Source organism: Daucus carota, chromosome 1, assembly GCF_001625215.2.
Source record: "Daucus carota subsp. sativus chromosome 1, DH1 v3.0, whole genome shotgun sequence".
Taxonomy (NCBI): Eukaryota; Viridiplantae; Streptophyta; class Magnoliopsida; order Apiales; family Apiaceae; genus Daucus; species Daucus carota.
In genome coordinates, this window is record NC_030381.2 from 6,397,843 (window position 1) to 6,421,150 (window position 23,308).

General features: G+C 32.2%; 3 protein-coding genes across 3 annotated transcripts; 1 reads left to right on the plus strand and 2 right to left on the minus strand.

Moving 5' to 3' along the window:
* The first annotated feature begins 2,102 nt into the window (after positions 1-2,102).
* LOC108205323 (bifunctional dTDP-4-dehydrorhamnose 3,5-epimerase/dTDP-4-dehydrorhamnose reductase) lies at positions 2,103-4,040 on the plus strand. Its single transcript, XM_017375244.2, has 2 exons — positions 2,103-2,667; positions 3,408-4,040. The coding sequence occupies exons 1-2, from the start codon at positions 2,221-2,223 to the stop codon at positions 3,858-3,860; spliced, it is 900 nt and encodes a 299-aa protein (XP_017230733.1). The 5' UTR covers positions 2,103-2,220; the 3' UTR covers positions 3,861-4,040.
* Positions 4,041-4,144: 104 nt separating this feature from the next.
* On the minus strand, positions 4,145-7,444 carry LOC108205322 (subtilisin-like protease SBT4.3). Its single transcript, XM_017375243.2, has 10 exons — positions 7,303-7,444; positions 7,132-7,220; positions 6,944-7,041; positions 6,714-6,854; positions 6,530-6,629; positions 5,911-6,424; positions 5,497-5,819; positions 5,300-5,411; positions 5,004-5,217; positions 4,145-4,900 (listed from the first exon to the last, which is right to left on the minus strand). Exons 1-10 carry the CDS (start codon positions 7,375-7,377, stop codon positions 4,248-4,250), a joined length of 2,319 nt encoding a protein of 772 aa, XP_017230732.1. The 5' UTR covers positions 7,378-7,444; the 3' UTR covers positions 4,145-4,247.
* Positions 7,445-10,801: 3,357 nt separating this feature from the next.
* Positions 10,802-11,266, minus strand: LOC108216993 (transcription factor TCP19). Its single transcript, XM_017389848.2, has one exon. The coding sequence runs from the start codon at positions 11,264-11,266 to the stop codon at positions 10,802-10,804; it is 465 nt and encodes a 154-aa protein (XP_017245337.2).
* Positions 11,267-23,308: the final 12,042 nt, after the last annotated feature.

Sequence of the window (23,308 nt, forward strand, 5' to 3'; positions counted from 1 at the left end):
AAAACAAATGAAAGAAAATAAAAAAAGAAGAAGAAAAAGTAAAAAATAGAAAGGAAGAAAGTAAACAACAAGAGTAAAAAAACGTGAATAGTAGCTTAAGTCTAATTTTTATCTGAAGTGGACTACTGTAATATTTTACCAGTTCGAAGTGATCGGGATTGTAAAAATTAAAAAATATTTTTTTGCCAACAATAATATTCACATAAATAAAATTTATTAAAAGAGAAAACATTTCAATATTATTCAAAAATAATTATAATCTAATAAAAAACATAAAAGTTAATCTTGGATGTTTAGTTAATTATATTTTAAAATTTAGTTCCATGCATTTATTTAGATAATTATATCCTAAAATTAATTTAATAAAAAGATTGCATACTTTATTTTTATATAAACTTCAAATTATGTGGTCTGCCACGTGTCAAACCCTACAGCCAATCTGTCATTCCGTTATACTTCCGTTACTTTTTTTAACGGCAGTGATGAGTTTGATATCATTAAACGAGTTTAATGAGCACTTGAGACCCCGTGGAGATCAGTGATGAAGTTGATACCATTTGTTGACTTGAGTGATTAGTTTGATAATTAACCCCAAGAAAAAGTTCTCACCGGTCCAGATATGCATAAAATAAAATTTATTATTAATGCGAGAATAGGGGTGTTAGACCCATTATCACAAATTTATTATTAATGTCCAGAATATCATGATTTAAAAAATAAATTCGAATACCATTTATTAATACTATATCATCTCAAAGTTAAAGAAAGAATAGAATCTTACTTCTTAATGATCGAAAAACACTAAACCAGAATGCGAGAATAGGGGTGTTAGACCCATTATCACAAATTTATTATTAATGTCCAGAATATCATGATTTAAAAAATAAATTCGAATACCATTTATTAATACTATATCATCTCAGAGTTAAAAGAAAGAATAGAATCTTACTTCTTAATGATCGAAAAACACTAAACCATCCGGCGTTTTCTTCCAAAATTAAATCCAATGCTAATAACTGCTATTTGAGACATTTTTTATTAACTATGTTATTTTGAACATTACTTATGTAGTATTTTATATCGTAAAATATACAGTTTTATCAGTTTTCTTAAAAGAGTACTCCCTCTGTTTTTTAATATATTATTTTTTAAATTTTCCTTTTCTAAATTAAACTATCCTTTACCTACTTTTATTCAAATTTTTTTTTTAAAAAATAATAGTTTTAAGGGTCCAATCAAAACACATTGAAATATGTGCAAAAAGTCAAACGTCATATTAAAAAAAAAAGGAGTAAATAAATACACTGTATATGACTATCTTCCAGGATATCTAATTTAAAAGTACGTATCTGAGATATTAATTCATCCGTACACAATAAAATTCAAAATAATGATAAGAAAAAGGTGATTTCGTCTTCGCAAAAAGAACGAAAGAATTTTTATGTCTTTAAATATGTCCACGTTGTATTAAAAAAAAACAAACAATGCGCACGTTGTTAGCGAGTCCAATATATTTATTCAGGAGACACCTCACCAAATCAGATATACATGTTAAAATATCAAAACCGAGACCAACAATTCCGATCAATACATATTTAAAAAATCTTTATAATTCTGTACTCCCTCTGTCCCTCTAGATTGTTTACAGTTTCCTCTTTTGGATGTCCCCCTTATTTTTTTACATTACACAATTTTCCTAAATTAGTTAATAGGTCTCACCACTTTCCCACTTTTTCTTACCTTTCACACTATTTTTACTCCACTAGATCCTTTTTATATATTAAAAATCAATGGGTCCCACCACTTCACCCACTTTTCTTTCTCTTTTCCAATACTTTATACATATTTCTTAACCTCCGTGCCCAAACTCAATGTAAACTATTGAGAGGGACGGAGGGAGTAACATTTTGTTAAAAATTCATACAAAATCAAAATAAGATGCAACCGAATTAAATATATAGATTGAAAATGAATACACACTTTAAAATTAATTAAAAAAATATGAATATTACATGGATCTCAAAAATCCGATCCGCAGATCTGCAAGTGACACCTCCCACGTCACCCCACACGCATTTACTACAACTGCTGTAATAATTGGGCCGTAAAATCTCTACTCATAAACACACATGTGTCAACTCTACTCTGGAAACACATAATCCCCAAACATAGGAATCAAGAACCTCAATTCCCTCAGATCCAATCACCCCAACCTCAACCATGTCTCTCTCAGTCAACGGCTCCTCGCCCAAACTCAACTTCTTAATCTACGGCCGCACAGGCTGGATCGGTGGGCTCCTCGGCAAGCTCTGCGAATCCCAAAACATAAGCTACTCCTACGGCTCCGGTCGTCTCGAGAACCGCGCCTCGATCTTATCCGACATTGATACCATCAAACCCACCCATGTTTTTAATGCTGCTGGTGTCACTGGAAGACCCAATGTTGATTGGTGTGAGTCTCACAAAGTGGAGACTGTCCGAACTAATGTTGTCGGCACTCTTACACTGGCGGATGTTTGTAGAGAGAAGGGGCTTGTGGTGATTAATTATGCGACTGGGTGTATTTTTGAGTACGATGAGAAGCATCCACTTGGGTCGGGTGTTGGGTTTAAGGAGGAGGATGTTCCTAATTTTGTGGGCTCTTATTATTCCAAGACCAAAGCTATGGTATGTGTGTTTTAATGTTCTTGTGTTTAAGATCATGTTTTTTTTTTATTTTAAATTTATGGTTGCATGTCTTGTTTATGTTATTGTTAGACCTTGGAGTGTTTGATGATGGGGGTATGATTAAGTTATTGTTTGTTGGGGGTGATTATGTTTGGAGACCTTGTGTGGCTTTGATTCTTGTTGGAGCGGCTTTTCGAGGTTTATTATGTGTAATTGAAATTGATTGTGGTTTTGAATGGGAATTTGTGGCTACTTTGTGTTTAAAGGAGCTGGAATGATGAGTTGATTGGTTTGTGGTTTATTGTCGGAGATTGTTGTAGCTTAGCTCTTGATTAATCTTGATTAAGCTATTGATTAATGCATGATCCGAGCTTTTGCAACATGAGTACTGAAGTCCTTTAATGTTGCATAGTAAGATATGAGTTTGAATAAGGTATTGATTAATGCATGATCCGAGGTTTTGCAACATGATACCAAAGTCCTTTAATGTTGCTTAGTAAGATATGAGTTTATACGATAAGACAATTGGTCATCCGGTCTTGTTTTGGAAATGTTGTTTTGTTTGAACTTTTGTAACTATTATGTTCTGATAAACATTGGTAAGATAGAATGATAGAGTAATAGGTGTGATTGTATACATGTTATATGTGTGAATGGTAAAGTTATTTTCTCAGTCCTTGAAAATTTGAACCAGTCCTATTTTGCTGATACTTGTTGCTTATTTCCCTGTTATTTTGAAGGTCGAGGATTTGCTTTCAAATTATGAGAATGTATGCACTCTGCGTGTCAGGATGCCAATATCATCTGATTTGTCTAATCCTCGAAATTTCATAACGAAGATCACTCGATATGAGAAGGTTGTAAACATACCAAACTCAATGACAATCTTGGATGAACTTCTCCCCATTTCCATAGAGATGGCAAAAAGGAACCTCACTGGAATATGGAACTTCACAAATCCCGGGGTAGTCAGCCACAATGAGATTCTAGAGATGTACAGGGATTACATTGACCCATACTTCACATGGAAGAACTTTAATCTTGAGGAGCAGGCAAAAGTGATTATTGCCCCAAGGAGCAACAATGAGCTCGATGCCACCAAACTGAAGACCGAGTTTCCAGAACTCTTGTCCATTAAGGAGTCCCTTATACAAAATGTATTCAAGCCAAATCAAAAGACATCCGTGGCTTGACAATCGTAGCTGTGTTTTTGTTGCCCAATTATATTATTACGATTTGATTATAGTTCAGGAGATTGATGGATCTCGATTTCCTACTGTCATTTTACATGCATATTACTATATTTTGATATTGAATGTTGTATTTGTGTTATATGATGATCAATAAATTATAAATGGAGTGTTATTTTGATATCTTTGTTTTGCCGTTATCCGCTCTTGTTTGTTTGTAATACATACAGATTTATTAAGTGTGTATTTTAGTTTTGCAGTCATTTTATCTGTAAAAAATACATGTAGGCGAGCAAATATACCCTCTGATTTTATTTCTTTAGGATTTCAGACACACTCTGGATGTTGAGTTACAGTGTTAACCTTCATCTTGTTGGTATTTTATCTGATTTACTTGTGTCTGAATGTTGCTTTCTTCTTGTATAGAGAGGAGTTGCCGAAAGTCTTCTTTTTGCCAGGCTTGGAGAAGGTCTCTGATTCCGGATTGTAAGGGAGATAGTTATACACAACAAGCGGAGCTCTTACCACATAATCTTCATTAAACCATAATATGGCACCTGACATGATTGGCTGTTGGCAGATCTTTGGTCCATTGACGGTCACGGTGAATGATTTTGTTTCCCCAACTTCGGTAAATGACAGGGTAGAAGGTTCGACGGTGATATTGATGCTACTAAAAGGCGAATATATGGTAGCACCAGGTGGAATGACGGCAGAGAAGTAGGTTGAGTTCGGTGCCCCTACATTAGTAACTGTCCTGGTAAATTCAGCCTGAATCAGATCACCGTCTAGCACATATAGAGAGAACGATGGGTAATTGAGATCCCATCCTCTTCCGGGGACTGTGTTATTACAAACACTATCATCACCACTGAGAAGTTGCAAATTAGTTGTGTTGTATCCTTGTTTGCATAGGAAGTTAATATAATCTGCCTCGGATGCATTATAAACAAGTCCCGGTCTCACGGCCTCAACTGGGTTTATTTGACCAGAACCATATGCGAATTCTAGGTCTTCCTGCTTCCTTGGGTCCATAATAGTAGCTGATAGTATGAAGATAAGTTTGTAATCAAAAAATTATTTAATGGGAGTACTGGTTTATTCAGGTATGAGGAATTGAGGACTAGTTAAGTTTGTAACTTTTACCTGTTGTCATGAGGGCAGATTTAATAGCAGCAGGAGACCAGTCTGGATGGACAGCCTTGACATGAGCTGCAGCACCAGCAGCATGTGGGCAAGACATGGATGTGCCAGAAATTATGTTATAATCGACACTCCTGGTATCAGCGTAGTAAACTGAGGGAGGTGCCACTGGAGACCATGCAGCAAGAATGTCCACACCAGGAGCAGTGATATCAGGCTGGCCGTGTGGTAAAAAAGACAGTTAAAAACAGCAACGACTAGTTTATTAAGCACTAAACTACAAGAAGAAATTACATTACCTTCAAAATATCCGGGCTAATAGGGTTGGGTCCTCTAGAAGAGAAAGAAACAACAATAGGAGCCATGACATCGTCTGGTGTATCTGATACCAGAATTGTAGCAATTGGTGACCTGAAACATTTGGTTTATTTTAGTCAAAATGTAATACAACCAGTTCTGTAATGAAATTCTCTTTGTGAAAATGGAATATATGTACTCTGTTGTTCTGATGTAATCAAGAACTTTGATGCCATCTTCTGTGCTGATTACAGTTGCTGGTAAAGGGTAATTGAAGGCTAAATCACTGTAATATGAATCAGCCATTATAGCACCCACACCATTGGCTAACAGAATGCCAGAACCATCATCGATGGTCTCACAAAAGACCATTTTTCCTTGAACAATCTCTGAATTCATTGTACCCTCTGCGCATAGACTTGAGATATATGTGTTGGAACCGACTGTATAATTTACGGCAGCTCCTCCCCAAACTAATGGGTATGTGGTCCCGTTAAGATCAAAACTGTTGATGGATAGTCCCTGCATTTGTTGGAAGCAATTATATGAGGAGATTTTACTTGGGATCAGTTTGATAGTCGTATCTATGAAAGTTAGTGCCTTCTCTATTTACCTGAAAAACTTGTCCATTGCCAAGCACTGCCTTTGCTACAAATTTTCTATCAATGGTGCTGGCAGCAACAGTCAAAGTCCAGGGTGCAAAGTTTGCGACTGAAACTGGAAAAGGACCCGAATTTCCTGCTGAATTTGAGGTCAAAATTCCATATTTCATGGCGTGGAAAGATCCAATAGCAATTGGGTCTTTAAAGTAATCTGTTGGAAAGTCTGATCCTAGCGATACTGATATAATATCCACACCATCTGCTATGGCATCATCAAATGCTTTGAGAATATCTGCTGATGAGCATCCAAAAGACCAGCAAACTTTATACATAGCGATTCTTGCACCAGGTGCTCCTCCTCTGGCAGTCCCTTCGGCTAAGCCAAGGTAACTAGCTCCATCCACCTCGCCTCCTGCAGCTGTTGAAGAAGTATGTGTTCCGTGTCCTTCTGCATCTCTTGGAGATTTAAAATCCGAATCACCATAAAAATTGTCGCTGTTGTAGTAGCGTGCCCCTATGATCTTGCTGGCATATCACATATTATCAGAGTTTAGTTCAGTTAAATGCAAGAATGTTGTAGTTCTTTTATTTTCCTTTAGTCATAGGAAAGTATTGACACATGATCCTTACTTGCTGCAGTTGAAATTGGGACCCTGACATGTTCCTTTCCATCTTGAAGGTGGAGAACCTAGATTGGTGTCACTGAAGCTTTCAGACTCCGGCCAGATTCCTTCAAAGTCCCGAAAAACATGAACTGTCAACTTCCAATATAGAACAGACGCACTATTGGAACAGAGGATGTTCACAATCTTACCTGTGTCTAGAAGCCCAATAATGACATCTCCTTCTAGAGGACCTCCAACTTGATTTCTAGCTAATCCAACAAAGTCCCAAGACCTTGTAGTATGCAGCTTTAGGGTGCGACTTGGAAACACTGAAAGGACTCCTTTCATTCCTACATACCAGAACATTCTCTGTTAGTATAGCAACCATTTTGGAAGCACCTCAAATCCACATATAAATTTGCATAAAAATTATATGCACCTGAAACCCTTGCGGCTTCTTCATCTGTCAGCTTGGCTGCAAATCCGTTAAAGCTTCTCCCATAACTGAAAACTAGTGTTTTCTTGGCAACTGAGGCACTGGCATGCATAATGCAGCATAAAGTGTTAGGAGTACTCATGTGTAAATCCCTTATACAAGTGTGTATTTACATGGTGAACTGATCACACCTTCCGTGTGCACTTTGAAGCATCGCGTGGTGTGAATGTGCAACAGATACATCTTCCTGAGGAAGATCTCCCATGTACACAATATGAACCTACAGAAACACATAATTGCATTAAGATTTTGTACTCTTTGTCAGAAAAATAAATGCAATTGCTCTATTGAAGTATAATTACCTTCCTTTCTTGGCCTTGAGCATTAAGCACTAAAGTTGCAAGGAAGAGAAAAGAAAGAAACAATGACTTATCCATTGTTGTACTGAACACTGTCGATGAGCAAAGTGAGATATGATTTTTGAGTTAAAAGACTTGACTATTTATAGAGCGGGCTAGCTTTGATAATAGTGATGTCTATATCATGCCTCCGACCTTTGCTGGTAAGTTACTTGTTGCTAAAAAATGTTTCTGTTCAGCGATCATCGCCGCCTTCTTTTGATATTATAACAACATTTGGTTTTCTGGATGGATTTTCTTCTGGTCTTGGTTATGAATATGTAACATACCTTTGTTTTTACCTAACAAGCCACGAGATTGGTCTTTTTATCTTTTATGGTTTCAACAATGCTGGAGGAAACTCATATGAATCGGATAAAACATCAATAAAGCAAACCAATGCGATTGCCAGGCAAATTATTTTAAACAGTCTCTTTATGCAGAAAGATATTTTAAGATAAAATGTATCATGTTCGCTTAGGATTATTTAGAGGAAAAATGCGAGGTACCCCAAAAAATTAACCCAAATTCTTTTCCCAAATAACATCTCGAAATATGATTGGCTGTATTCACTCCAATGATAACGAGATTCCCCTTGTATATATACATTAATCACCCGATCATAATTTTCCACTTGTCTGTTATATCATTTGGTAAAGAAATTTGGGAAATTTTTTTGGGGCACGGTTTAACTTGTAATGAAGAGCGACATTGATAGATCAACACATGAAATCATAACAAAATACGGGGTTTACAACGTACTGAAAGGTATGATAATCCTGAAGGCAGAAGTTCTGGTGTAATTTGTTGTGAAGTGCTTGTTTTAAGCTTGATTGTACACAAGGAAATGTAGCTATCACTTGTGTTTCATTTGTATCATCGAACTAGCTAGTTATATATAGTGTTTCTTTGGACATTCTGTAACCAGTATGGCAATGTCTTTCATTCTTTTTACTCTTCTTAAGTTAGCAACACAATTCCGAGAATACACAAAGTACAGGTCTGAAGATCCAAAGTTCTTGATTTAAAATTTTTTAGCTAAACTATTATGCGCCTGGTATATGCGAAACTGGGGTGTTAATTGACCAATTCTTCTAAAATCTCAGGAGGGCTTAACATGATCATATTACATTCTAACATTCCCTCTCACCCGAAAGTCCATTTATGGGTTGAGAGTGGATCACCACGCTCATCTTTTGGGGCATAACATCGCCTAACTCGAGTCTCCCACGAGCCTAAACTCTAATATCATGTTAAGGAGCCAATTCTCCTAAAATCTCAAGATATTAGGATGAGGATTTACCAAGATCATATTATATTCTCACATAAGGCAGTGCACGTGTATTAATATCCAAATATTAATACACATCATGTCATGCAGGGGAACTGTTCAAAACCTGGCCGGAGCGAACCTGATATTTTCGGTACTGATACTGGACCAGATCGGAAAAGAATCGACCCCGACCAGCCTAGACCGGAAAGGACGGTAGGTGATAATGACACTTTAATATTATTATGAAAACAATTATCTGATCATACGTTTTAATTTTAATCGTTCAGCAATGTGTGTGATGAAAATTAAGTATCTATATTGAAGGCTAAAATGCCTGTTGGGTGTTGATTGTTGCGTGGTGCAATCAGCTGGTTCTGGTATTAATTTCGACGAGATAGTACGTCGAAAATAATTAATTTCGATCATATCCTGGATGTTATAGGCGTCGAAATTAGTTAATATATCAAAAAATGTAATGACAACACTGCACATGTCATAAACAACATGTGCACATAGAAATATTAAATAACACAAATAAAAATAAGGAAACCGGTCCATTCCGGGGATTTTCCGGTTGGACCGGACCACATATACATTATACAATGTTTTTAAATAAAAAATTAATGTTTAAATTTTTATTTAATAAAGAAAATTTGTAAAAATAAGTTTTAAGACTATTTTATATACATCTTGTAATGCATGTTAATCAAAGAAAAAAACTTTAAAAAAAATGGGACGGAATAAATATTACTCCCACTGTCCCTTTCATTTTTTTTACGGTTCTTTTACATTGCTCGGAACGCATTTTGAGGCGCATATAAAACACAGTTTCATAATTTATTTTTCAAACTTTTTTTATATTAAAATTTAAACATTAAATTTTTGTCCAGAAAAAAAAAAGTTCAAAATAATTTATCAAACTATATTTTATGAGAGCATTAGAATGTATGTCAGAGTCCTCATCTCCCACTAAACAATTGAAGGGGCGAATGGAGTATTTAACAATAAAATTGAACATGTTTAGCAAATGTATTTTAAAGCTATATACATAAGTATCTAACACATTTAGGTACTGTTTGGGGTTGCTGTTGCAGACAGCAACAGCAGCTTTTTGCTGAAAAACAGGTGAAAAACTGTTTTATAAATATAAAAGCAGCTTTCCCGAACATCAGTTTTTAGCTGAAAAGCTGCTGTTAGAAAAAGCAGACCCTCCCATTCTTTTAGAAAAAGCTGCTTTTCAGCTTTTGCAGAATACTGTTATAGATTTCATTATAAAACCTCACCAAAATCATTATTTTTTTATATTATAACTCAAAATAAGTAAATATCAAAAATTAGTAAACAGTTATCTGATTTCCACAACAGCACTTATTTTACCAACACTTTTTCTGACAACACAGCAATTTTTAACAGCACTCCCAAACAGACCCTTAAAGCAAATTAAAATAAATAGTAAACAAAAATAATTGTATTTGGCATATTAAACGATTCGGAAACAGAATCGCTCATCATATAGCTTATTTATTTGATTTTCAATACGATTGCATAATCAATTGGATATTTGTCTAACGAAGTTTATTTCAAATTAGTAAAATTTGGTCCCAATTTGTTAAAAAGAGGCCCACAAATCAAATACTCCCTTACCAAAATCATCATTATTTAATTATCAAAAATTGTCCTATTATACAATTATATACTCTTTAGATATGCAACTAGACAATATGCAAAGATTTGTTAAAAATACATATCTAGAAATCACAAAAATTTCACATATATATATATAGATGAAAAACACACAAATACATGTAAATTGTCATACAAAAATGATGAAGACAACAACATATTACAGATATATAAAGAGACTAATTAAGTCAAGTTAATCAAATGACACATATTTGATAAACAAACTCAAAAGTTTGAGATTATTATCGTGGATAATAAAAACTCAATTTTGAGATGAATGAAGAAGACTCAAGTTATCTTGAAAAATTGAAGTGTTTCTAGCCAATTTCATTTATATGATTTTCGATTATTATTTTTATAAGTTACGAAACAAATTATAGAAATACGACACACACAAAACTCCCTTTAAAATAAAATTATTCAAATTAAAGGATTAAGGACCCACCAAAACCCTTAAAACATTCAAATGTCTCCAATACGAAACAAAAACATGTCATTTCATCGGACCTAAGGCTTCTGGTTCTGGTCTGACGACCCCGGCGCATACGGACCCTGCATCCTCATGCCAATGCCACGAGTGAGAGCCAACGGCACAGGCCACACCTGCTGTGGCTTGCCTCCATCATTAGGCACCATCCAAAACCCTTTCCCTGGTATAAACACGGGAGTGGGACCCACAAGCGCAGATCCCGAGGTCTTCGGAACATCATCCTGGTGAACAGGCTCAGCTTTCTTTTTCTCAGGCACTTTGGGGGCCTCAGAAGACGCCCCACCAGTAGCATTAGCAAACTGATTCGCAGTGCCACGCCCCTCCGCACGGTCTAGAAGCCACTGAAGAGTTTCATCTTCGGACTTGAAGCCCAAATCTTTCGTCAACTGGGAGATGTGAGCAGCACATGAAGCGGACATTTTGATCTTCTTGCCCTGACCCTGCATCTTGTTGTGCTTGTCACAATCTTTAACTGGAGACATGTTTGCTACACACAACTCTCTGGCAATGGACAACAGTCATTATATAGTAGCTGGACCAGGCGTTACGTGCACATATCAGAATCTGCTAGATATTATTTTGATACTGCATTTAGTTAGATTTTGTGGGTCCAATGGTATATTATACGTTTCTGATGTTAACTGTCGAATAAATGTATTCTTTTAGTGGGTTTTTATTATATAGTCGATTATCTGTTTCAATATTTGATTTTCTAAAGAATTATCTACTTTATGTAACGGCTTCATGCCAACAGTAATGACATAAAATATATAATAAAATATACTGAACAATCTCTTGAAATCCATCATTTTATGAATTTCAAAAATATTCATCAGTATTTGAATATTTAACGGATTTTATGGATACTAAATAATATAAATTATCATCGAATTTTAAGAATAATTTGAACTCCTGATTAAATACGATCATATTTTGTACCATAACTTAAAATCCTAATTAAATACTCCAAGATTATGATACATTTTTTAAAATCTGAGTTGAATGCTACCAAATTTCATAAATGAAGTCTGTAAGGGTTGGTTCAGCTGTTTAAAGAGGGGACTTGTATCTTTTTGGTCACGGGTTCGACTCTCGAAGGGAGGAGAATTCGTGATTATACCTCGTGGTCAGAGCCGTTTAAGTACGGTTTACCTCGTTTGAAGGCTATTACGTGAGCTTTTGCTCAGTGCGCTGTAGCGGCTGCGGGTTCCCACGTTAAAAAAAATAATTTTTTTTTCATAAATAAAAAAATCTTTTAAATCTCAACTGATTACACTATACCCTTAAAACATGATATATTGATTTTTTTATGTGGTAAAAATAATGTAAAGCTGACATGTTTAACTCAGAAATGTTTGCTACATACAATTCTATGACAATGCGTACAATTAGGGACAGCAAAATAATCTCATCCGACGGATATTCGATTTGAAATTCGAAATTTTGGATATACCGAATCCGAAATTTTAGATTTGAAGAATTTAGATTTTTTTGTATTTGTATTTTGATTTAAGTATTTACTGATCTGATATTTGATGCGAGATCCGAAATCCAAAATCGATTCTGTAATTGTTTTTAGTGTGTGTATACGCTAATGATCATATATAAACCACTAAATGCGAACTTTAAATATAAATCAAGGAAAACTAGGCCCTAATTAGCATTCAACTAATTTTTTAATAATAATTTATTTATATATTTAATAATTAATTATTAAATATTTTATTAATTCACTAATGTGGGGCCCACGCGTGGGCCCACTTAGCATTTACTTAATTATATTAAAAAAATTAAATACTTATTTATTTATTATGAAATTATTAATTTAGTCACTAATGTGGGGCATCCACGTCGGGTCAACTTAGAATTTAATTAATTATTTAAAAATTAAGTAAAAAATATCAATATATAATTATTAAATTATAAATTAATTCACTAATGTGGGGCCCACATGTGAGGTCCGCTCACCATTAAATAATATATTAAATAAATATTGAATAAATAATTAACTAATTCACTGATGTGGGACCTATATGCGGGGCCACTTAGCATTGAATTCATTACTTGATATGTTAAATAATTAATTTATTCTAACGTGGGGCCCACATAGTATTTGATTAAATATTTAATAATAACATAGATAAATATTTAAATTAAATTATTAGTTAATTCACTAATATGGGGTCGCTTAGCATTTAATTAATTATTCATTCATTAATTAATTCACTAATGTGGGACCCACATGTGGGACCCACTTAACATTCAATTAATTATTTATTTAACGATTTAAATAATTATTTATTAAATAAGTAATTAATTCACTAATATGGGGCCCACACGTGGGGACCACTTAACATTTTATTAATTATTTGATAATTTAGTATTTAAATATTTATCGAATAATTATTAAATTATTAACTAAGTCAGTAATGTAGAGTCCACGCATGGGGCCCGCTTAGCATTTATTTAATTAAGTAATAATTATTTATTTAAATATATTAATAATTATTTATGAATTAATTAATTAATTCACTAATGTGGTATCCACTTAGCATTTGGTTAATCATTTAATAATTAATTACTTAAATATTCATTAAATAACTAATAATTATTAATTAAGTAACTAATGTGGGGCCCGCACTTGTGGTCGAATTAATTAAATATTTGCCATTACTTATTTAAATATTGAAATAATTACTAACTAATAACCAAATATTTAAATATTTAAATATTGAACCACACATGAACCACTTAGTAATTAATTAATTATTTGTAAATTAGTTAATATATATTATATAAATATTATGGGCCCACTTGCCTTAAAGTAACACTAGCCTTACAACACAAAAGCAAAAGACGTGTACCATAAGTGGGGACCGCCCCCAGTCTCCACTTGACAGTGTAGGTCCATCTGTGGGGTTCACTTGTCAGAGTGGGACCCACTTTTTTGGAGTAAAATTTTGTGGGTCCCACTTTTGGGACCACTTTTGCTGACGTGTATGGTTGTGGTGCCCAATAAAAATAATAATTAACTAAAATATTTGCATAATAATAATACGAAGTGTTACAACATGACGGCCTTATTGTAACACTAGCGTTTTACTACAACACAAACGCTCTATAATAATTGTAAGTGGACATGTAATTAATGTAACTTTATTTCATTAATGTAACAATAGGTCCAAAAAGTATGTCTCCGGTAACACAAAATAAGCGTTACAGTAGAAAAGAGAAAAGTGTCTTATTTGCTCATCTATCACGTAGTGTATACCAGTGGTAGGTATATTCCCATTTCTCTTTTGAATTTTTTGATGAAATTCAGCTAACAAAATACATATAAAATCGCGAATTTTTTTGGATACATATCTGACTTGTAAAATATCAAGAATATCCATACTCACGATATATCTTTCTACCTTCTCAATATATTTAAGAAAATTTTAAATCTCAAGATTTCCACCAATTGTATGAAGATCCATTTCTTTTCATAAGTTTTTTACCTTCTCAATATTCTGATTGTGAATGTCTATATAGGTTATCACATACATGCAAGAACCTTATTCTTTTTATAATGATCAACATCTCTTTATTTGTTGAAGCAAAATCCTTCAAATCTATTTTTCGTTTGCTCTAGTCTTTATGTCCTTCACATATTGTTGACTCTCTATGTCACAAGCCAATAAATCAGGTGATTGAGAACAACAAATAGTGTGAATGAACGTCAATACGTAATAAAAATACATGAATCCACCCGACCAAATTCGAACATGATAGATCTTGAGTCCATAAAAAATTAGAGAATATTTGAGGTTTTTTTTTATTTTTTCAAAGATTGTTTAGAATACATCGTCTATTGTTTATACAAGGACGTACAAGACTGATATGAAATAAAAAAAAAACTAATTGAAGTCAGATAATATTAAAATAGCATGATCATGTAGTTTTGAGTAAGATCATGAACACAGTCCAAACCCAACGACCGAATATTGTGAGAAACACTTATTTGCCGTGATTGTGCGTTAGTTCTCAACATGATCATGTATTCTGTAAATACCTTCTTACTATTCATTGCATTCTCAACATAATTTTCGGGCAAACCCTTTTATGCCAAGTTTTTCTTCGAAATAAAGGAGATCTTGTCCAAAATCAGTCCCTTCCACTTGTGAAAAACTCGACATCTAATTAGCATATGAATATAAAAGAACGTAACCATAATCAAGTTCAAGTATTTTTTTCCCTCCATTTCCCTCTTTGATGATATTTTATCTGAAAAACACCTAAATAGAGTTCTATACTTTAACTCCTCAAAAATTTCATCTGACGGTAACGACATTTCTAGAGTTAGCATAAAATAATCTTGATTAATGTCATTAAGTATGAATCTTAAATGTCATCATTACAAAGCTCATTTATTGTACCAAGTCAAGTCAAAAATACAAATGATCAATATAATACACACTAATTTTCCAACGAAATCAAAGCATACATCATATTATTTTTGTCATCGATGAATTCAATAGTGTCCAATCCACCTTACAAAAAAAATGGTATCCTTTCCATCAAGTTCTATCCGACTAATATATATGGTCCATCCAATTCTATTTTACATGCATCTATATCAATATCAACAAAAACTGTAGTATTGATCTTGAAATTTTGAGAACTCACCATGCATAATTCTTGAATTAAATTTTGATGATCCAAATTCCCAATCAAATTATAAAATATCCAAGGATAGGTTTTACATGCTTTTAATAAGATATTCAGCATCACTCCTATCCTCATCTTCATAAGCATTTTAAAAGTTTTTTAAATAATATTTTTTATCCTTGTACTTATCTTCTTCTTTTTAGATACAAAACTTCATCACTCAATGTCTTACCTCTCTTTTTTTTTTTCCAGTCTTTTTTCTTGTACTCTCTACAATATTATCTTTTGCTTGAGAACATTAGTTCATCAAACACATTATTACGAGGACCATAGTAATAAACGTATCATCCCCTCCTTCATCTAGCTATAAATCTCTTGGTTATAATTTTTCTCAATAAACATATTTAAATTTTAAAGTTATAGAAATATACATAACCTCAAAATGTCTACGTACATCCTTAGTGCATTCACGAATATATTTAATTTACAAAGTATCCATTAAAGGACATAAATTTCATTTTTATTTTTTAAGATTTTTTCACAATCATCCTAATAGTGAATCTGTATATGAATTATCACGTAGAAGAATCCTATTTTCTTTAGAACTACAAATATCATTATATTTTACATAATAAAAATTTTCAACTTTATTTTTATTGTCTTTAATTTTTTCTCTTCAATATGTTGTTGAAACATACATGTGTTTTCACTCGCTAATATAGATACACCTTCAAATTAACTTTCCACATAAAGCCATTAATCATTAAAATCCTTAATTATACTATCATTTGACAGTAAAAAAGGTTGGATGAAGTATATTTTAATTGGTAGCCGAATACATGAATCCATCATTATGAATTCGAACACTATAAATTTATAAATAATGGAAAAAATTAGCAAAATCTCAAGATTGTCTTGATATTGTTTGTACATACCAAACAATTAAAATGAAAAATCGAATTAATTTACTTAAATCGTAAAGTCAATTCTAAAAATTATTTGTTTGGTATAATAAATAAAAAATCTATTAAAAAGATTAGTCACATCATCAATAAAAAAATGATATTTACATGCCTCATATATTATAATTATTCATACACATATATAGCAATACTCAATACGTCATGTTCAATCCACTTTTTTTTTTTTTTTTTTTAAAATATTGAGATGATAAATGAAACAAACGATACTTGAAATATATAAAATATTCATTTCTGCGTTTCATGTATAATTATAAAAGGGGAGAAATTCATTTTGATGCAAATTTTGTAAAACATAAAATATCCTAACCATGTAAATTCTCATCACTCTCCTCATTCAACGTTAACTCCTCTATAATCAAATACCTTTCACCAAATCAGATCCCCGCCCCCTTCACTAAATCGGACCTAGTGATCTTGTATCATTCAAAGGCCCCCTTTACGAAACATCCTCAGCAGCTCCCTCTTTCCTCTCCCGGACTCTGAGGGTCCCATCAGCAGTTACAGTAGTAATAGCAGGCACTGTTCCCGTACCTGTAGCCCTAATAATGGCGGGCTCCGCTTGTTGAAGAAGCCACTGGATTGTTTCACCATCTGTGGCCAAACCCAACTCTTTGGTCAGTTGGAAGATCCGAGCAGCACAAAGAGTGGGCATTCGGGTCCTCCTGCCCCGACCCTCCACCTTGGTATGCAGGTCTTTCCTTGGTGCCGGTTGAGAAGGACCACCGCTCACTTGAGAATCACCCTTGAAATCTTTTTGTGAAGACATGTTTTGATACATACATACAATTGTGGTATGTACAAATCTATACATGTACTTGAAACGTAATTTTTTGCTATCGTTGTGGACTACTTAAAAATCTTTTTAAAACAGATATTATTTTTTATATTCTTAAAATGATTAGTAACATATGCTTTGTAAAAGATCATATAAAATCTACCAGGAAGTTTTATTACTACCACCTATAATTAGATTCATATGATCATTTGAAATAAAATATGTATCTTACATTTTCAATATTATCTCTTTATTTGATTATGATAGTGATTTTATCACTAAGCTTCTATTTTTAATTTTACTTAAATATATAATCGTAACCATTTCAAAGAGAATAAGATTTTCAAGGATAATTTTGCATGCCTTTAATAAGATATTCGGCATCATTCATATCCTCATTTTCATAGGCATTTTCAGAAAAAATTTAAATATTATTTTCGACATTCTTGTATATATCAAATGTCTCACCTCCTTTTTTAGTCTTTTTTTATACTTTCTAGAATCATATTTTGCTTGAGAACATTAGTTCATGAAACACATTGTTACGAGGCCCAGAGTAATAATCGTATAATCCCCTCCTTGCATCCATAAATCTCATGGTAATAATTTTTCTCAATAAACATATTTAAATTATAAACTTATAGAAATATGCATAACCTCAAAATGTCTTTGTACATCCTTAGTGCATTCAAGAAAATATTTAATTTCAAGGTATCCGTTAAAAGACATAAAATCCACTTTTATTTTTTAAGGATTTTTTCACCATCATTTTAATAGTGATCTGTATATGTATATGGATTATCCGGCGGAAGAATCCTATTTTCTTTAGAATGACTAAAATCATTACATTTTATGAGAAAAATTTTCAACTCTATTTTTATTGTTTTTAGTTTTTTCTCTTTCATTTTTTGTTGAAACATGCGTTTTCACTCACTAACATAGGTACACAGTGAAAAAAGTTGGATGGAATATATTTTAATTTATAATAGAATACATGAATCTATCATTACGAATTCGAACACGATAAATTTATAATTATTGAGAAAAATTAGAAAAGTCTCAAGAGTGTTTTGATATTGTTTGTACATATGAAATGATTAAATGAAAAATTGCATCAATTTACTTAAATGATAAAATCAATTCTAAAAATTATTTGTTTGGTATATATAATAAATAAAAAATATATTAGAAAGATTAATTAATCACACCACTGAAAAATAGCCATCAATATTAATAAAAAGTGATATTTACATGCTGCATATATTAAAATTATTGATACATATCATTCAATATGTAATGTTCAATCCATTTTTAATTATTTTTTAAATATTGAGATGATAAATGAAACAAACTATACTTGAAATATATAAAATATTCATTTCTGCATTTCATGTATAATTATAAAATGAGAGAAATTTATTTTGAAGCAAATTTTGTAAAACAAAAAATATCCTAACCTTGTAAATTCTCATCACTCTCCTCTCATTCAACGTTAACTCCCTTATAATCAAAATTCTCTTCACCAAATCAGACCCGCCCCCTTCACTAAATCAGACGTAGTCTTGTATCATTCAAATGCCCCCTTTACGAAACCTGATCTTCTTGCCCATCAATACCACCTCATCATACTCTTCCTCAGCATCAGAGCTCACCCTCGCTTCGCTGGTCTGGTTTTGGTTCGGCTCCGCCCCATGCGGTCCACCCATCCTCATTCCATTTTCCGCCGCCATCCCATACCCTGGCACAGACACGGGGCTGGGGCCCACAGGCGCAAGTCCCGAGGTCTTGGAAACATCCTCAGCAGCTCCCTCTTTCCTCTCGGGGACTCTGAGGGTCCCATCAGCAGTTACAGTAGCAATAGCAGGCACTGTTCCTGTTCCTGTAGCCCTAATAATTGCGGGCTCCGCTTGTTGAAGAAGCCACTGGATTGTTTCACCATCAGTGGCCAAACCCAACTCTTTGGTCAGTTGGAAGACCCGAGTAGCACAAAGAGTGGGCATTCGGATCCTACTGCCCCGACCCTCAACCTTGGTATGCAGGTCTTTCCTTGGTGCCGGTTGAGAAGGACCACCGCTCACTTGAGAATCACCTTTGAAATCTTTTTGTGAAGACATGTTTTGATACATACATACTATCATGGCGATACTCATGTGTATATATATAGCAGTCGACAAATCTATACATGTGTTATGTATATGAAACGTAAGTCCAGATTTTTGTTATATGATGCGGACGGTATCTGGCCATATCATATGTTTTGTGCAATGTTTACTACTTAAAAATCTTTTTAAAACAAAGATATTATTTTTTATATTCTTAAAATATTAGTAACATATGCTTTGGAAAGAATCATATAAAATCTACCGGGAAGTTCCAGTGCTACCACCTATCATTAGATTCATACGTATTAGTGGATCATTTGAAATAAAATATGTATCTTACCTTCTCAATATTATCTTTTTATTTGATTAAGATGGTGATTTTATCACTGAACTTTTATTTTTACTTAAATATATAATCATAACCATTTTAAGGAGAACATGAGATTATTATTATTATTATTATTATTATTATTATTATTATTATTATTATTATTATTATTATTATTATTATTATTATTATTATTATTATTTCATGAGCCTCTCACAGAAAATATATATCATGGATCCCAGAGCTCGTTATTTAGCTCAAAATGAGTTGTCCTTTGCAGAAACATAACATAGATGACTAAGTATTTTTTGTATTACAATGTATTTTTAATATTTTTATTTTTATAATTGATATCACCTTAATATAGTTTATTTTGATGAATCCACCCAAAAACAATGAGTGCTTGACAATTAAAAAAATTATTAATATAGTTCAACAATATTAAATTAGTTGTTACAAAGTTATCTCTTATATTTAATATTTAATTTTAATAATAATAAAACTAATATATTTATATGACAGTTCAATATATATAAGAATATAATTTTAGATATTAGTTTTTAATTTCTATATGACGTATTATTAACTAATAACATGTATAATATTTTTTAGTTTTCTCAGATATATACAAATATTTGTCTAAGCCTAACACATAAAATATAAAATAGGCAGCTCGTTATTGATGAGTTCAAAGAACTATACGTATATATGCACGTGCCCACCTACTTTTCATATATTAATAACTAGTTGAGAAGCCGCGCGTTGCGGCGGGCTATAAAAATTATATTAATGATTTAATATTAATATTTGTAAAATAAAATAATTTTGTGGCTGTATATAAAAAGTATATTAATGTTTCAAAATTAATATTTGTAGAATAAAACAAATTTCTTTATAAAAATCTTGATGTAATGCCAATACTAATATATAAAATTGCAAAATTGGACTATAATTCATGGTGAAAAAATGAAAATAAATTTATACACGTAAGTAATAATTTAAAGCATGACGAATCTTAATTTTTTTTGTTTTTTTTGTGAAACGTAAACATGTTCTTACATTATCACATTCCTCCAATTTTTTTTTGAATTGATTGTGCACAATAACATCTAACTTAAATCTGTGCTATCCTCTTAAAAGTTGCTTGAATGGAGCAAACATATAATGGATGAATAATTTTTTTCATGTATACAAAGTAAATCATATAAAAATTAACCATGTCCGATAAACTAAACAAATATTATAAGAGAATAACCAACAAACATACATCAGTAATAACAATTTATTGATATCAACCATCAATATCATGTCAAGACTATATTCTTCAATATCATGTCAAGACTATATTCTTTTCCCTTGTTTGGATTTCTCGACTCCAATATAACGGTCTATAACTACCTTTGCTTGCAAGAACCTTTATCTTTTTAATACTGTATAAACAGCCTTCACTTATCATTGAAGATTAACGGCACCTCCGAGTTAGAAATCGAGCAAGAGAACTATCACCAGAGAGAGGAGGTTATGTTTAGATGATCCAATATCCTATAATATATAGGGGTATTTATAGGTCACTCTTTCCCATAATTAAATAATCTGAAACAAATTCAAATTAAAACTTTCAAGCTATTATATTCCATAAATAATTTGAAACAAAATCAGATTCTAAAACTTGCTTCTAATATACCCGAAACTAAAAAAGGTAGTTCTAATTTTTGATATTTTTCATCCAAAAATTTCAGAAAATTAAAAAAATAGAACGGAGCGATGTGAGAGCGTCACCTACACACCACTCGCTTCTTTTTTTAAAATCAAGCAAGAGAACTATCACCAGAGAAAGGTATAGGTTTGTGGTATACACGCCACTCGCTTCTCTTTTAAAAATCGAGCAAGATCACCAGAGAGAGGTAGGTTTGTGGTATAGAGAGAATGAGGAGGTTGTGTTTAGATGATCCAAAACCCTACGGGTATTTATAGGTGTGGGGAGACTTGTGTGCTACACTTTTCCATAACCAAATAATCCGAAACAAAATCAGATTAAAACTTTCAAGCTACTATATTCCATAAATAATCTATCTTTCCCATAATTAAATAATCTGAAACAAAATTAGATTAGAACTTTCAAGCTACTATATTCCATAAATAATTTGAAACAAAATCAGATTCTGAAACTTGCTTCTAATATACCCGAAACTAAAAAAGGTAGTTCTAATTTTTGATATTTTTCATCCAAAAATTCCAGAAAATTAGAAAAATAGAACAGAGCGATGTTAGAGGCGCCACCTACACGCCCCTCGCTTCTCCTTTATATAAGTATTTTGATTCCATAACTAAATAATCCGAAACAAAATCAGATTAAAACTTTCAAGCTACTATATTCCATAAATAATCTATCTTTCCCATAATTAAATAATCTGAAACAAAATTAGATTAGAACTTTCAAGTTACTATATTCCATAAATAATTTGAAACAAAATCAGATTCTGAAACTTGCTTCTAATATACCCGAAACTAAAAAAGGTAGTTCTAATTTTTGATATTTTCATCCAAAAATTCCAGAAAATTAGAAAAATAGAACGGAGCGATGTTAGAGGCGCCACCTACACGCCCCTCGCTTCTCCTTTATATAAGTATATTGATTTAGGAATCGGCTTTTATATATATATTTAATATTTAATTTTTTTGAATCCTTTGTAAGTGGATATATATTATTTTGTATTGCAAAATGTAAACTATGTTAATGTCTTTATGTATTATTTATTTAAATTATTATGCCCTTTCTAGAGAGTGTCATATGTGATGATTTTTTGATCGTTTATGTAGTTTTTTTGTCATTAATTAGAGATTGTATAATTTTTAAATAACTTTGTTTCGTTGTGATTCCTTATTTCCCTTCTTTTCTCTCCCTGGATCTTTATTTTTTCATTTTCGTGGACTTTATATATTTTAATTGGGTTTTCTTTTCGTTCATTAAAGAAAAGTAACCAAATTTCCGGTGCCATCTGCATCACCTTTGATTAATCGTAGACTTATTTGAATAAGACTTCTATTTTTCTTTTTTTGATTCGCGAATTTAACTTTTACTTCAAGTTAAATTTTTTATCTAAATTTTTGTGAGACATCTATAATGCCCTCTGGTTATATGAAAGATCTTATTATTATGAAAGAAATTCTTGCTTTTAGTATTGTATTCCCATACAATTAATTGACGTGAAAGTATCAAGTATATTAAAAATATATGATGTAGTAAAATGTATCAAATATATCTTATCTAATTGTGTTTTATTAGTAAGAAGGTGAAATGATATTCTATCAATTATTTTTTTATTAATTAAGGGGTCATTTTCTTTTTCTTTTAAGGAATTAAAGGGTCATTTGGTTAACCTTAAATTAAAATAAGTGTTTTTTGCGATTAAAGTATTTGATAAATAAGTAGAACTCGTAAAATAAAAGACAATATTCTCAATTTTTATAAGTATTTCTTGAGTTTTACATAGAAAATACGAATAAATACTTATAACTCGCTAGAAACGGGATTTTTAAGCCCCACCAAACAACCCCTACCACTGAAGCAAACCTTAGAAATTCGACACACACGACACTTTATAAAATAAAATAAAATTGAGGACCCCCAAAACTCTAAAAACTCTCCATTCCTCCCCGGACATTCAAATGTCATTCCATCCGAG

Excerpts from the sequence above, each read along its gene's own strand:
- LOC108205323 (XM_017375244.2), top strand. The coding sequence starts at position 2,221 with ATGTCTCTCTCAGTCAACGGCTCCTCGCCCAAACTCAACTTCTTAATC. Across the intron at positions 2,668-3,407 it reads ATTCCAAGACCAAAGCTATG|GTCGAGGATTTGCTTTCAAA; the intron begins GTATGTGTGTTT and ends GTTATTTTGAAG.
- LOC108205322 (XM_017375243.2), bottom strand. The coding sequence starts at position 7,377 with ATGGATAAGTCATTGTTTCTTTCTTTTCTCTTCCTTGCAACTTTAGTG. Across the intron at positions 6,425-6,529 it reads CCCAATTTCAACTGCAGCAA|CAAGATCATAGGGGCACGCT; the intron begins GTAAGGATCATG and ends GTGATATGCCAG. Across the intron at positions 5,412-5,496 it reads GATTACATCAGAACAACAGA|GTCACCAATTGCTACAATTC; the intron begins GTACATATATTC and ends CAAATGTTTCAG.
- LOC108216993 (XM_017389848.2), bottom strand. The coding sequence starts at position 11,266 with ATGTCTCCAGTTAAAGATTGTGACAAGCACAACAAGATGCAGGGTCAG.